The sequence below is a fragment of the Morchella importuna genome (assembly GCF_003444635.1).
Source record: "Morchella importuna strain M04M26 chromosome Unknown Morimp01GS039, whole genome shotgun sequence".
Classification (NCBI taxonomy): Eukaryota; Fungi; Ascomycota; class Pezizomycetes; order Pezizales; family Morchellaceae; genus Morchella; species Morchella importuna.
In genome coordinates, this window is record NW_025763436.1 from 271,216 (window position 1) to 284,871 (window position 13,656).

Here is a 13,656-nt window from a genome sequence, read left to right on the forward strand (position 1 = left end):
TAAAAAAATAAGAGGTCATCTACACCTCACTTAGTCCTCATGGCCACTGTCGCTGCCGCCTGCTGCTCCTCTTCCTCATCCTCATACTCATACTCGTCCTCTTCCTCCCTACCCACCGCCCACTCCCACATGCCCCTCCACAAGCCCGCCTTATGCACCATCGCAAGTCCCATCACCACTGGCAGATGCCACACACTAGCCCAAAACAACTTCTTCGCCGTTCCGCCCTCCCCGGCCTTCTTATAAAACCTCCATGCCTCCCTCACCAACCACCCATTTACCACCGAACTATCCACCACAAACCCCGCGTCCACAACCCCTGCCATCCACAACCCCACACAGATGGGGAAAAATAACAAACTGTACCTCAACGCCACCCGCCCGTTCAGCTTCGGATACTTCCACGCCAGCATCTGGTACCCCGCGGCCCGATACTCCTCACGTATCGTCCAACTCAACGAATTGAAGTGCGGGAACTGCCACGCAAACAGCAGTCCCGCCAATAGCCACCCACCCGGGTGCGCAAGATTTTCCCACACGCCAGCACCCTCGACGCTTCCAGCGCCCGCAGCAGCGGCCCACCCCATGAGTGGCGGGATACCACCGACTATAGCGCCAACCCACGTATTGACCACAGACAGCCGCTTCATAGGCGTATACACGGCGGCGTAGAGCACAATATTTGCGGCGCCCAGAGCTGCAACGGTCGGGTTGACGCCGAAGTAGAGGGCGGTCGTGCCGATGATGCCAGTGCCAAAGGCAAACGCGAGGGCCTGCGCGGGCTTGATGAGCCCCCGGACAAGGGGGCGGTTGCGCGTGCGCGACATCTTGCGGTCATGCTCGGGCTCGAGGTACATGTTGAAGGCGTTTGCGGAGGCGGAGGAGAGCGTGGTGCCGATGGTGAGAAAGGTGAGTGTGAGCGCGGAGAGAGTTGGGGCGGTGGTTGTTGCGAGAAGCGGATCCGTGGGGTACAGGGCGTAGGGGGCCATTGCGGAGAGGACTACAAGCACGGTGAGACGCGGCTTTGAGAGTGCTAGGTACGGGTATAGGAGGCGCTTTAGTGAGCCCGTAGGCGAAGACGCCGAGGATGTGGAGAGCAGGCTCGACGCATCTGGGGGGAGGGGAGCATTGGGATCATCGGCGTTCTCGAGGGTCTTGTGAAGTTGTTGGCGGCGGCGGTGGGGGAGCAGCTGCGGGGGGGTGGTGGGGGCGGCGTCGTCAGAGAGGGAGCGGTTAGAGAGGAAGTAGCTGGGCTTCCAGGGAACTTGGGCGGCGCGCAGAGGCTTTACAGGTTGCTGCTGGACCAGTGTGGAGAGGGACCTGCGGGGGAGGGAGCTTTGGCGCAATTGGAAGAGACAGCTGAGGCAGATTGATGGCGCTGGCGCCCGGGGGGGCAGACGCAGCACCATTGAGAGGAGCGGAGACTGGATCAAAGGTGGTTGGTATTCTTTTCGGTTGGTCTAGGTGCGTTTCCGTCCCTTGGTTATCCCATTTCCATTGGAGGGGGTGGACTTGGAGGTTGCAATGGCGATCGAAAGATGTCAGATCCCGGGTGTGGGGTTTTTTGGGGGAAGTGGGATGGGATGAGGTGCACATCTTATCTTATCTTATCTTATCTCTACTTACTATTGATTGTAGGCTTGGGGCTGATTCAGCAGCATTGGCTCGAGTGATGGATTGTGTTTGAGCGTTGTGAGGTGGTCGGGTGTGTGGGTGCTTCCGACTTTATAATACAGAGGCTAATATAGGAAGCAGATATGCTGGAAACCGCTATAGAATCGAATGGCTATATATCCATTCTACATATACATGTAGATAGCAGCTTTTATTCAAATGCAGTGCAACACAATGTACGCATCTATAAGACTCATTTACACCCATCTGTTAATTACTGGTCTACCGTATTTATCCTACGAGCCGGTACGTACCAGTGATTCTTCTCTTGGCTCCCATACGTCAATCCGCACGGAGTAGGTGACTTTAATAGCTCTACAAAGATGGCCAATATGGGGTTGTTTTAGCCGCTCCGGCTGGCATCGGGATACGCCTAGCACATGCTAAAGGGAAGTTACGGAAAAATATATCAAGACTTTTGTATTTGGCAATATTATGTAGCTATAATGATGGTGATAGTTATGGCTCGTGTTTGGGCTAATGGGTACGGGTTTTATGGGAATATTGTGGGGTTGTGGGTTTTCGAAATAATGAGACGCAACTCGCGGGCAATATTGGTATCATACAACTCACCCAACCACGACCGACCACAGAGTTAAATAATAAAATGATAAAGTACTATACTCCAGGTTATACAAAAACCAGAACAAAGGGTTTTCGGAATCATGTATTATCACTCGCGTGCCAAGATGAGTTACTTTGTAATTTACATGCATACAAATACCTACAGGTAGCTAACATGGCCAGACTTGTCTTCGCCTCATCTTGGGATGGCTATAATTATCTTTCCGTTAGCTTTAATTATCCTTGACAGAAAGTGATGGATAACTGAAATGGGATATTAGAGACTTTGCATTGAGGGATACGGGCGACGGTTTGTGACCGCATCCGCTAGCTAGTACTAAGGGTTTGAGTACTAGCAGTTCGTACCCTTTGCCGGTGCGAAACATAAGCCCAACCGCATGGCGAGCTGGGACTAGCCCCCTTATCAAGCAAAAGCCGCGCCATCGATTCGTGTGAATGTTGTGAATGTTGTGCAAATTTCACGCTGTGCAGCGCACTGTACCCGGTGCCATTCGTAACATTGGGTTTGGCCCCATACTCCAGCAATAACTTGACAACTGGTAAAGGATCCATCAAAGCATCGGCATCTCCACATATATCGTTAGGCCCAGTCCCCATATCGCCACGTCTATCTATTAAAGATTGATATGTGCACGTGTCTCCAACATAATATATGGATTTATCACATATACGGACGAGAGATCTCGAGCCTAGAATTGCCATATGTAACGCAGTATCTCCATGTCTATCCTGAAAGGAGACATCGGCCCCCTCATCAAGCAAAAGCCGCACCATCGATAAGTTTTTTGCAGATACTGCGTAGTGCAGTGCCGTACTCATATAAATATCACACGTATCGATATGTATGTATTTAATCAATATACGTACCGCAAAAAGGTTGCCTATAATAGCTGCCAGCTGTAACAGAGGATTCGAGAGCGGGGGATTAATATTGTCGTACATCCACACGCTTTCGTACATATTATACTCCGCCCGCTGATTGTACAATTTGATATTATCCGTGCTTACGAATTTAAGGAAGCTTTTTATTGACAAGGCCTCGTTGCCGCAGACTGCAACATGGTATGGAAGATGATTTAATGCGTAGTGCAAGAACGGATATTTTCCGAGGAGTATAATAAGACCTCTTATACCGCGAGAGAAGGCGCCGGAAACGTAAGATTTAAAATTATCGAGGGAAAGAAAAGTCGTGCAAGATATAGAAACAATTGTTTTCGCGTTCTGAGAGAAATCCGAACTCAATTCAAGATATTCTTGAATTGTATAATGAGCAAGTCTAATTGTTTTGCTTTTCTCGTCGATTGTTACCAGGCTAGCACAAACCTCTAGTAGGGTCGATATTTCTGGCAGATCCTCCTGGTCATCGAAATTAGTTGTTCCCTCCTCCATAGACACTGCCATCTGAATCTGGCGAAGACTGAGAACCTATTTAGCCATAACAAGCCATGACAGTACTTTGAGTGCCAGATCCACGCGGGTCTTGGACTGATTCTTGATGATATCCATAGCTCTACCGTATATAGGATTCAAGGGGCTGGCCTCATTAAAAGAAGTTTTGAGTGTTTGGAGCTCCTGTCGAAATCCTCTAAGGGTAGTTTGGCTACATAAATGCTCAATGTGAAAATGGACAACTAGAAACCTAATTTGATACATCAGCACTGATTTTTAGAGTAGAATTTAAGCACCTAGCTACTCACATTCCATGGGCACATTCTGTGATCTGAGAAATAACCATTTTTTGATAGTTTCCATTTTCAACCAAACGCCGTACCCGTGGGTAATCATTAATCTTTTGTGTTATGTAGCTAGTGATATCTCCATCTCTGGCCCAAAGGTTGTTCTTTATAGGCTTGGAAAAGGACTCCTGTATGTCTTCTGGATATTCCCGGCTTGTCAAAAATAAGCTTATACCGTTCTCTCCCATATGATGAAAAAGGGGAAAGAGGTCCAGCCGAGATCTTGGGTTGCATTCATCCAATGCATCAAATATGATAAACACCCGGGTAAACGACCAAACTATCGAAATGAGAATTTCCTTCAAATCATCAAGGGTTGGCTTTTCATGAGGTTTTCGTATATTTTCGAGCTTCTTTTTGACTTCCTAAGGTAGTGCATTAATTTGGCAGGCAAGTTGCTTAACGATATTGGCGAGAACATCTGTCGATTTTTGTTTATCCTCTTCGTTGTAGTTGAAGTAGATATATGCCACTCCATACTGTTTTGCGAAAGCTTGTTCTCGGAGCCGGTCGATTATGAGAGAGCCAAAAGTATATGAGAGATTTAGTTAGCCTTTGTTCAATAAGATTGATAGTTCGAAAGGATTTCTGAAGAAGGTTTATAAATTATCGTTAGTTTAAGTATATTAGTATTATGATCTTGAGGTTACCCTAACCAGGAGGAAAGACTCTTAAGACTTCTAGTGCTTCGTACGTTATTGTGAAAGCCGACTCCTTTCGAACGGGGCAGGCCCGATCATTAAGGTACCAATGTGCTAGAGGAAGAAACTGGGGACTTAAAAACCATGAAAAAGTCGAAACTAACCTTAAGAAGGTTTTCCCAGCACCCGCTATTAATAACTTATTTAGCATCAAATTATTAAGAAGGTGATAACCAATTCTAGATAACCTACGAATACCATATCCCCATATCAGTCGAGATTTTGGCACTGTATTTTGAATCCAGTTTTTGACTTCTGGCATGTCAAAAATCCATAGTCCGGTGTCCTTTTTTCTTCTTCTACTGATCTCTAGGTGTCTCTCGTTACACGCCCCAGGATATAGCCAATCGAGAGCTTCGTTGCGGTTTTTATCTATCCACACCAAGCGATGTATTAGTAGAGGTTCGAATTTATTACGTGGTCATTCTTACTATCACTTTGCCTCTCGGACTCTGCCATCATATCTTCAATATCTTTCTTGACGTCTTGAACATTAGTATCAATGTTTTGTGCAGTATATTTGACATCTTGAACTCCAGTATTCCGCGCGAACTTTCATCTCCTGTACATCGTTTTTGATATCTTGGACATGGTCTCCAAGTATTTGCACATTTGCTTCAATAAGTTTTGACCGAGGCCTATATTTTCGCAAATCAGTATGTTAAATCCTGGTACGCGGCCGATAGGTATAATTTTTACATTTCGATGGTGTCCAACATAAGTGAGAACAGAAGTTTGTATCTTTCCATACGTAAAACGAAGTCTGACGTTTTCTTCTCTTTAAAAGGCCAGGTAAGTGAAGTCATCTTCTTTGCGAACCATCCTGCAGGCTCCAGCCTTTTCAAGAAAATCTTTATTTCCAGGGTGCATTCCTGTAGCGGGTCTCCGAGTTCCTTCAGCGGTGTGGATCCAGAACCGTCTTGCATGCAGACCTCCAAGTTGGAGAAGACGATAGAGAGCGATTGCATCTCAGATGCCAAGTTCCGGATTTCGTCGCGAGCTTGCTTTACCCCGCTGATATATTTGTAGCTTATAGCTATTAGCTGCGCGGTGAGCTGAATGAGTGCGACAATGTTCGCTCCAAGTCCGACAGCCTCGGCCATAACAAGGAATTTCTAGGTCAAGTGTTTAAGGGAGTTGAGTTAAATATCGAGCGTTAAGAAGAGATTGGTTGATCTGTATGAGATTGGAATCAGCACATTCGTACTTTACAGTCGGCAACAAGGCTGCCAGGCTGTGTAACCTACATGTATGCTCATTGGGCCAATTCATGTGGCAGGAACGCCTCAGGAGTTTTTGATCAATGAATGGATTTTGACTGAGGTCCTCGAGATACACATCCCATGGATTTCTAGAAATCTTGGTATGAGGATGTATCTGCGAGTGAAGAAGGACGAGATCTCTGGGTCTGAGACATGCATAGGGACATGTAATATCCCCTACCATTACCCCTGCCTATTACTATATGATTTAAAAAAAATACCCCTGCCTATTACCGAGGAAATAAGCTTTATATATTGGACCTCGAATGACGTTTTTCTCGTCGATGGAACAGATCTTTTTCGTTATTGTACCGGCAAGAATCTCATCTTGATCAGAATCAGAAGGATATATTAGTTTATCACATTCTAGAAGGGACAAAAGAAAGGAATTAACTTGAGGAATCGAGGGATGATTTAGTGATTATGCGTCTAGGGCGAGCGTTTAGTTATTGACATGTATAGTCAAGGTTCAAGCTAAGTTTATCTGGACTTGGTAAGTAATTATACGTATAGCGTCCGTCTTTGATTCGTGTGAGTGGTCTCTTTCCGTCACAACTGTCCTAAGCGTGGCTTTGTGCCGCTAGGTACATCTACAACAGAATCATTCTCCGGAGGTCTGGGAAACTAAATCTAGGATTTAAAAGTACATACAGCCACTCAGCAAAAGTGTTCGTGATATAGTTTTAATGTCAGTGCGCAGTGTGGCGCACCCGTAATACTGATGTTATTAAAGTTGAGATTCAAAACAACGAAAGATGTATCAAGGAAATTAACACAAAGATTAATTCTATAATCATCATTTCGCGCCGTTTCCTCAATCCTTTGCGTTGATACATGCAATTAATGAATTTCCCGTCGCAGTAGAGTAAAGAATGTATCTATCGATATATGTGGGATTTTTCTTTCCGCGCGCACTAAAGTTATGTGGTTGGGCGACATTATGCCATAGACGCCAGAGTCACATCGGGGTACCCACCATTCTACAGTTGAGTCGGTAGAGTTGTACTAAGGCCTGGTTTGACGCTCTTCGGGGGAGGGGCCAGATGTCCCCAGCTAAGAATTTACCTCTCCATAGTATGCAGCCAGCCGCCAACTACAACAATTTGGCCCCAGCCCAGAGCCCTAAGAGCGGCCAATCTGTCCTAACACCTTACAGTCCGGTCTTGGCCTTCCCATCATTCGCTATAAAAGGGCCTCTTCCCCTTCACCCTTCTTTCCTTTCCAGCTCTCTTTGCCTTTGTAAGTTGACCCCCAACTCGACCTCCCACCGCTTGATCGAAAGTTTGCTAACTGTTTAACAGTGGCTTAGATCAAGTGTAGTATCTGTTCTTTTCAGGTATGTTTCTCCTCTGCCCCCTCTCTCCTCCATCCAACCTTTCGAACCTTCCGCTAACGTATCACTCCTAATCAGCTTAATCTCTGAAACCGTCCTACGGGACTATCTAAGATTAATCTTATTTTTAGCCATCGAGGCATTGGCTCTGCACTTGTGCATCTTTTGCCTCACAGTATCACCAGTATTACACTGCCTCTGGTTGATGCGACCATTATTTTTGGTTTTTGGTTTTCCTTTTCTTTTTTCATTACTCTCTGGCTGTCAGCGAGAGAGTAAGGAAAGCTGAAATTGAAATACATCCCATGCTGCCAATGTTTATAAGTGCTTGAGCAAAAGGAACGAGTGGGGTGAAAAGAAAAAGATGTGTCAAGAACGCATCCCCGCCTGTCTAAAGTTAATGAATTAAACAAAAAAAAAAAAAAAAAAGAGCCTGTCCAAAGTTCAGACTCACGGGAACGTTAAGCGCAAGTTGAGCTGACTACTCTTTAGTCTCCAATGTCTCGAGCCTTCTCGTGTGATTTAGCAAACTCGAGCCCTAACATATCGCCTTGAATATCCCGTGCTCTTCCTCCTACCATACTGCGCACCAACTGTACTACCCCGAGCCAACACCCGCACCCAATACTAACCCCTCGTACATGCCCAAAAAGATGCCCCCAGCTGATACTAGCTCAGCATCCCAGCCACGTAATCCTCTCTCCTCACTACGTGTACCTCCCAAATAAGGAAGCAAATAGCGCCTCAGCGAATACAAGGATAAAGACGTCCGCTTCGCCGACCGCGACGAAGGCCTACTTCGTAAGCCCCGAACGTATTATGCCGGACCATGACGATAGAGTACCCCCAGCAGTACTGTAGCTCCCAAACGCCAAATATATACCTAAACAAAATGCAGTGTTCCACCATTTCACCTAAATGCAGTGAAGCAACGAAAACGACACCCATGTAAAACACTCACTTTGATCATTGATATGCATTAGCCACATCTTAGCCACAGCAGTTTCACCAGCCTCGGCTTTTGCTGAGCTTGTGTTATGGGAGCCTAGGTTAGCTGTCGCCGTTGTCTGGCTAGCTCATGATTGTGAGCCTTGTCAATGTACAGTCACGTCATCATCCCCTCTCGGCCAGGTAGACTAATGAAACGCGGAGGGGAGGGACGGGGAAGAGAGGGTGGTCAGGCCGATAATTCGAAGCTGTTTGGCATGGTCCCTAGCTCCGTCATGATCAGAAATACGGGGCCCAGGCGTGTGGTTTGTGGGGGGGTGAAGAAGAAAGAGGGGACTCCTGGGTAGAATCAGGTTTGCAAAGTAGAGTATATACGGTTATAGTACTGTTGTGTAGCTCCCCCTTGAGTTTTGTATTTACTTAATCTTGATACCTAGCCGTAGGCAGAACACACACGCCGCGCCTACAGGCTACCCGCACCGACTACGACGTACGTCCCGATCACGATATCTCCCAATCCTTCCAGCCCGGCGGCCACGACATAGAGTAGGTACATTCTTCGCTCTAAAGGCATATGTAAATACATGTACCTATAGACTGCTAGCTACAAGTACACACACACACACATACACACACATACACACATATACACACATACACACACATACACACACATACACACATACACACACATACACAAATCCATGAAACACCCGCGCCCCGAAACCCAAACATGGGGCAGCAGACTACATATGTAATCACTTCCCATCTTTCGATCCCAGTCCCCCACCCACCACCACCACCACCACCACCCCACACCGAAACGCCGATTACAGAAGCTTATCTTCTCGCTTAACCCCTTCTGAGTAGCGCGGCCCCTGAATCCCTGCTGCAGATCATTGCCCACGCGGCACCAATCAGATTGCGCCCCCAGGGGCCAGGGCTAGAGGTTTTTGTTTTTGTTTTCGTTTTTTTAATTTTTTTGTGTGGTCATATTGAGCTTTAATTTCTACATACGTTGGATGGTATCGGAGCGTTCCCAGTAAAAGAAAAATAAATGGAGAGAAGAGGAAGACCAAATACACATAAATTGGGACGCTCATGGATGGACGCTCCCCTCTCGCGCTCTCTTCTGTTCTTTCATAGAATACAAGTGAATCAAAAATAAAGAAGGTAAAAAAAAAAAAAAAAAAAAAAAAAAAGACTGAAAAAATGGAACCAATGGAGAAAAGTTGGTAATAAAATAAAATATACCAATACAAATTGAAAAAGTTCAGGCAAGCCACCAACCAAAGTAACCAAAGTTTCAAGACCCCAGAAAGAGAAAGAAAAAAAAAAGGAAAGAAAAAAATAACACGAATACAAGAATAGACAAATGACCTTTCCTCTTTCCCCCCTCCCCTGCCTCCCCCCGCCTCCCCCCGCCTCCCACCATTCGATCCTCTTCCGCTAACTCTCCGCATACTCGGGAGGAAAGAGATGATGATGATGAGATGAAAAGGTGAACTAGAAGGAAAGGTTAAAAAAAAAGTTGGAAAAATGAGAAGGAAAAAAATAATACACATGACGAAGGTTATATGTCGTTGAGTTCGGAATTTTCGTGAAGAGCGTTTTTTAGATGCATTCTCGTCACACTGTCACTGTCACCGCCGCGGTTCGCACTCCGCCGTCTCCTTCATAACGTCTATCGCCGCATTCTATCGCCGCATTTGAGGTCCACCAGGTGAGCACCCGCACTCGGGCCCTGCTTCGGCTGGTGCTGCATGCCGGACTATATATCTGACATTATCGACGAACCCCCTCACTATATGTTCATATGCATTAGGCTTTCCATGATTTGCAAGCCGCCCATGTTTCCTAAGCTCTTCTCCTGAGACTTCCACTTCCAGCTCGTGCTCCTTGGAAGGTTTGTTCTATTGTACCCGCTCAGTTAATACTCCCAATGAAATGACATTAGGGAAGGAGGAAAAGGGGCAGGTAACATACCCCTGTGACCTGGGTCAAATCAACCTGATACACCAGATGTTTATAGCTGAGACGATCCTTCAGCCTCACGGGCCCATCACTTTCCCCCATTTCCTTCAATGATTTTATATCCCCCTCCCACGGCATTTCCATATTCACGCTGACCCTCCAATCAAAGCGTGACTGTGGGCAGAATATGTTGCAGTCTGCAATCCGGGCCTTGATTATCGTATTCAAGACCTTCCCGGTGCGCTGGTCCGTTGTTACCCTGACCTTTATCTTGTGCCGTGGGTTCAGTTGTTCCAGCAGCAGTCGGGGGAGTGTTGAAACCTCCGAAGCAGGGAGCTCGTAAAACATGTCCTTTTCACGAGTATGCGTGTAGCCCATCGGTATCCGGGTTGGTCCGGGGGGTTGAGGGCTGCCTGAAGCGGTGGGGGGGGTTTTGCTCTCCTCGTAGAGCTTGTTGAGCCAGCGGTTTGCATGTTTATGTTGGTGCTGCAGTTTGTGCCACGAATTAGCTTATCATATCCTCATTACCAGCGGTTGCACCTGCGAGTCCCGCAACCAGCCCGAAATAATTTCTGTCTTCCACTTTCATGAGTACGTACCTCGGTCATGCTGCTCTTGAATTGAATCGGACAACGATTATCATTAACCATGACTGTTTCCGTAGATACAGGTAAGTTTACCCTTGCGTTGGTGTTTCTATCGATTATCTGCCCAATCTTAGCCTCAATCTCAATCATAGTCCCGCTAACCTCGTCAGCAGGCTGCGTCTCATATCTCATGATAACCTCCCGCCACAAAAAGTCCGCAATAGACCTAGTTAATTCTTCATGCGGCTCCGTATTCCCGATTGACGGCTCCCAAGAACCAATAACCGGAACCATGCGCGGAGGACCTGCAGGCGCTGAAATTCTCTGCTGGTGCTGCTGCCCCTGCTGTTGCATCTGTTGCGGTTGCGGTTGCGGCTGCTGCTGATGCTGGGGCGGCTGGGGGTATGGTGGTGCTGACTGTTGGTTTGGTTGCGGGGGTGCACTCTGGGGAGGAGGAGGCCCTGAAGTTGAACTGTTACTAGGTTGCCGCCGATTAGACATTACGGGGCTGCTACTGGAACTTCGCGAAGCCTTTCGGGCCCATATCGGCGCCTCATGATCTTTCCTTGGTCGCTTCCGCGGCGGGGCCCCCGACCCGGGGCTGCTGTTATTGCCCTCCACTGCGTGCGACGTAGTTGGAGTTGGCGGCGGGCCGAGTTGCTGATTTGGCTTAGGACTCGGAGAGGGTGGGGGATGTGGCCGGGCGCTGATATTTGTGGGGGTGGAAGTTGACCGGGCTATGGGTGGTGGCTGATGGGGCTGATCTTTATTATTTGGAGAAACGGTTGCAGTACGCTGTGACGACGTGGAACTGGGGTTGCTGTTTGTAGAAGGAGTTGTTAAGGGGGGTGGAGGAGGCGGCGGTGGTTGTTGTGTGTTTTGTTGAGACGGCGAAGGATGCTGCTGTTGCTGTGGTGCCAGCTGTTGAGTCGAACCATCCCTGCCGTTGCCAACGCCGGCCGCTGACCCATTGGGTTTCCCTCTATCCACAACGGGACCACCAACCCGTTTCCGCTCTGGAACCGCAGGGACGCTCGGAGGTGCCTCTCGGGTGTCAACGTCCATCGCGTCGTGGTTACGGCGGTCGTGGTTCGGCGTCGTCGCAGCCGAAGAGCCCCGTCTCGGCCTTGTATTATAGCCTCCAGTGTGACTACCACCGTGCTGGGAATTCGGGCGGGAATTTTTCTGCTGCTGAGCAGGATACGAGAACTCCTCCTTTTGCGTATCTGGAATTGGCTCGTCGTCGGGTAGATAGGTAGGGACTCTTGTTTTGGGTGATACACTGATGTCTCGCTCCCTAGCTACCCGATCCCGCTGATCTCTTTCCCGTTGTCTTTCCCGGTCCTCCCTTTCCCGTGTGTCTCGATCCCGTTGCTCTTTCTCACGTAGTAGTTCTCGTTCCCGTTCCCGATCCCGCTCCTGATCCCTCCGTGCTATAGGTGTAGATATTGTAGGTGATGACCTATCATTCGCACCACTGCTCCCCGCGTGTATCAATGGTGGCCTTGTGGGGCCAATTGGCGAGTGCATAGGTGATTGCTGTATTGGTGACTGCCTGGGGTATCCCTGTGGCTGCTGCTGGACCTGTTGAGCCTGCGGCTGCTGTTGGTGGTGTTGGCTATGATACTGGTGTGGGGATGGAGCGGGATGTAATAGGTGCGGTTGCTGCTGCGGCTTATTCGCGTATTGAACCTGGGACTGTCCCTGCGAAGGCGGGGGTGGGGGTGGTGGAGGTGGTGGTGGGGGGAATTGATTATGCGAACTGCTCGAGATTGAGCTCGTAGGTGTGGGACTGTGAATTGAATGTGCGCTCATTGGATGCGGCGTACTAGGCGATTGTGCGTAGTTTGGTTGATGATGTTGCTGCTGTAGCGGAGATGGAGGGGGGAACAAAAAATGACGACTCGAATTTGGAGGTGGGCTCGGGTGGTAGGGGGATTGAGATTGAGGATGCTGCTGTTGCTGCTGATGGGGGTATCCTGGGCCACTATGCGCCGAGGATTGAAACGCGGGGGATCTTGGGGGCTGTATTGGTGGAGGAGGGGTAGGGCGATGGTTTTGCTGTTGTTGGTGTTGTTGTTGCTGATGATGATGGATCTGTGGGTGCGGCTGCTGCTGCTGCTGCTGTGGTTGTTGATGATGTTGCTGCTGCTGTTGGTGCTGCTGCTGCTGCTGGACGTGCTGGTGCTGCTGCTGGTGCTGCTGCTGGTGCTGCTGCTGGTGCTGCTGCTGTTGTTGTTGGTGATGTAGCTGCTGCTGGTGTTGAGAATGGTTAGTAGAATGATGAAGAAGAGAAGGTTGTTGATGCTGCTGCTGTTGATGGTAGTGAAGCGGCTGCTGCGCTAGCGGAGGGGGCGGAGGAGGATTCCGAGGTGATTGGGGCGGCGGGCCCTCGTTTAACATGTTGCGGAGATCCATTTGTTTTTTTGTTTGCTAAGCAGATGGTGAATGGTGACGGGGTTACGTTACTAGTGTATGTATGACGTGCCCGCCGGAGTAGAGGGGAGCGGAGGAGGAGGGGGGGGTTAAAGGTGGGTGGTCGAGAGTGCTGGTACGGTGTGTATGTAAGAATCCCCAAAGCTTTTTATATATGTGTATGTAATAGATATAGAATTACTCGATACTACTCACTTCGCCTCTCTCCCTCTCTCTATCTTTGTTTTTGTTTTTTTTCTTTTTTTTTTTTTCCTTAGTGCTGGGCCGGGGAGAGAAAGAGAAGATTAAATTTCCCGACGCGATGTTGCGGGGGATCCGGGGATGTTCAAATGGAGGGATTGCCTCGGCGGGCAGAAAAAAAGGTTGTTACGCGCGCTGCGGAGACCGAATATATATATTTGGAAGCTGTTTGGATAGATA

At 48.3% G+C, this 13,656-nt stretch overlaps 3 protein-coding genes across 3 annotated transcripts; all 3 read right to left on the minus strand.

Annotated features, from left to right (window-relative positions):
• Positions 1-26: 26 nt before the first annotated feature.
• On the minus strand, positions 27-1,409 carry LAJ45_09836 (uncharacterized protein; the record flags this gene model as incomplete). Its single annotated transcript, XM_046119375.1, has 1 exon — positions 27-1,409. One exon carries the CDS (start codon positions 1,407-1,409, stop codon positions 27-29), a length of 1,383 nt encoding a protein of 460 aa, XP_045967450.1.
• A 3,786-nt stretch (positions 1,410-5,195) lies between these two features.
• Positions 5,196-5,799, minus strand: LAJ45_09837 (uncharacterized protein; the record flags this gene model as incomplete). The annotated part of the gene is made up of 2 exons (XM_046119376.1): positions 5,196-5,334; positions 5,396-5,799. 2 exons carry the CDS (start codon positions 5,797-5,799, stop codon positions 5,196-5,198), a joined length of 543 nt encoding a protein of 180 aa, XP_045967451.1.
• Positions 5,800-9,936: 4,137 nt separating this feature from the next.
• Positions 9,937-13,218, minus strand: LAJ45_09838 (uncharacterized protein; the record flags this gene model as incomplete). The annotated part of the gene is made up of 4 exons (XM_046119377.1): positions 9,937-10,152; positions 10,226-10,699; positions 10,813-11,261; positions 11,316-13,218. The coding sequence occupies 4 exons, from the start codon at positions 13,216-13,218 to the stop codon at positions 9,937-9,939; spliced, it is 3,042 nt and encodes a 1,013-aa protein (XP_045967452.1).
• Between the last annotated feature and the right edge of the window lie 438 nt (positions 13,219-13,656).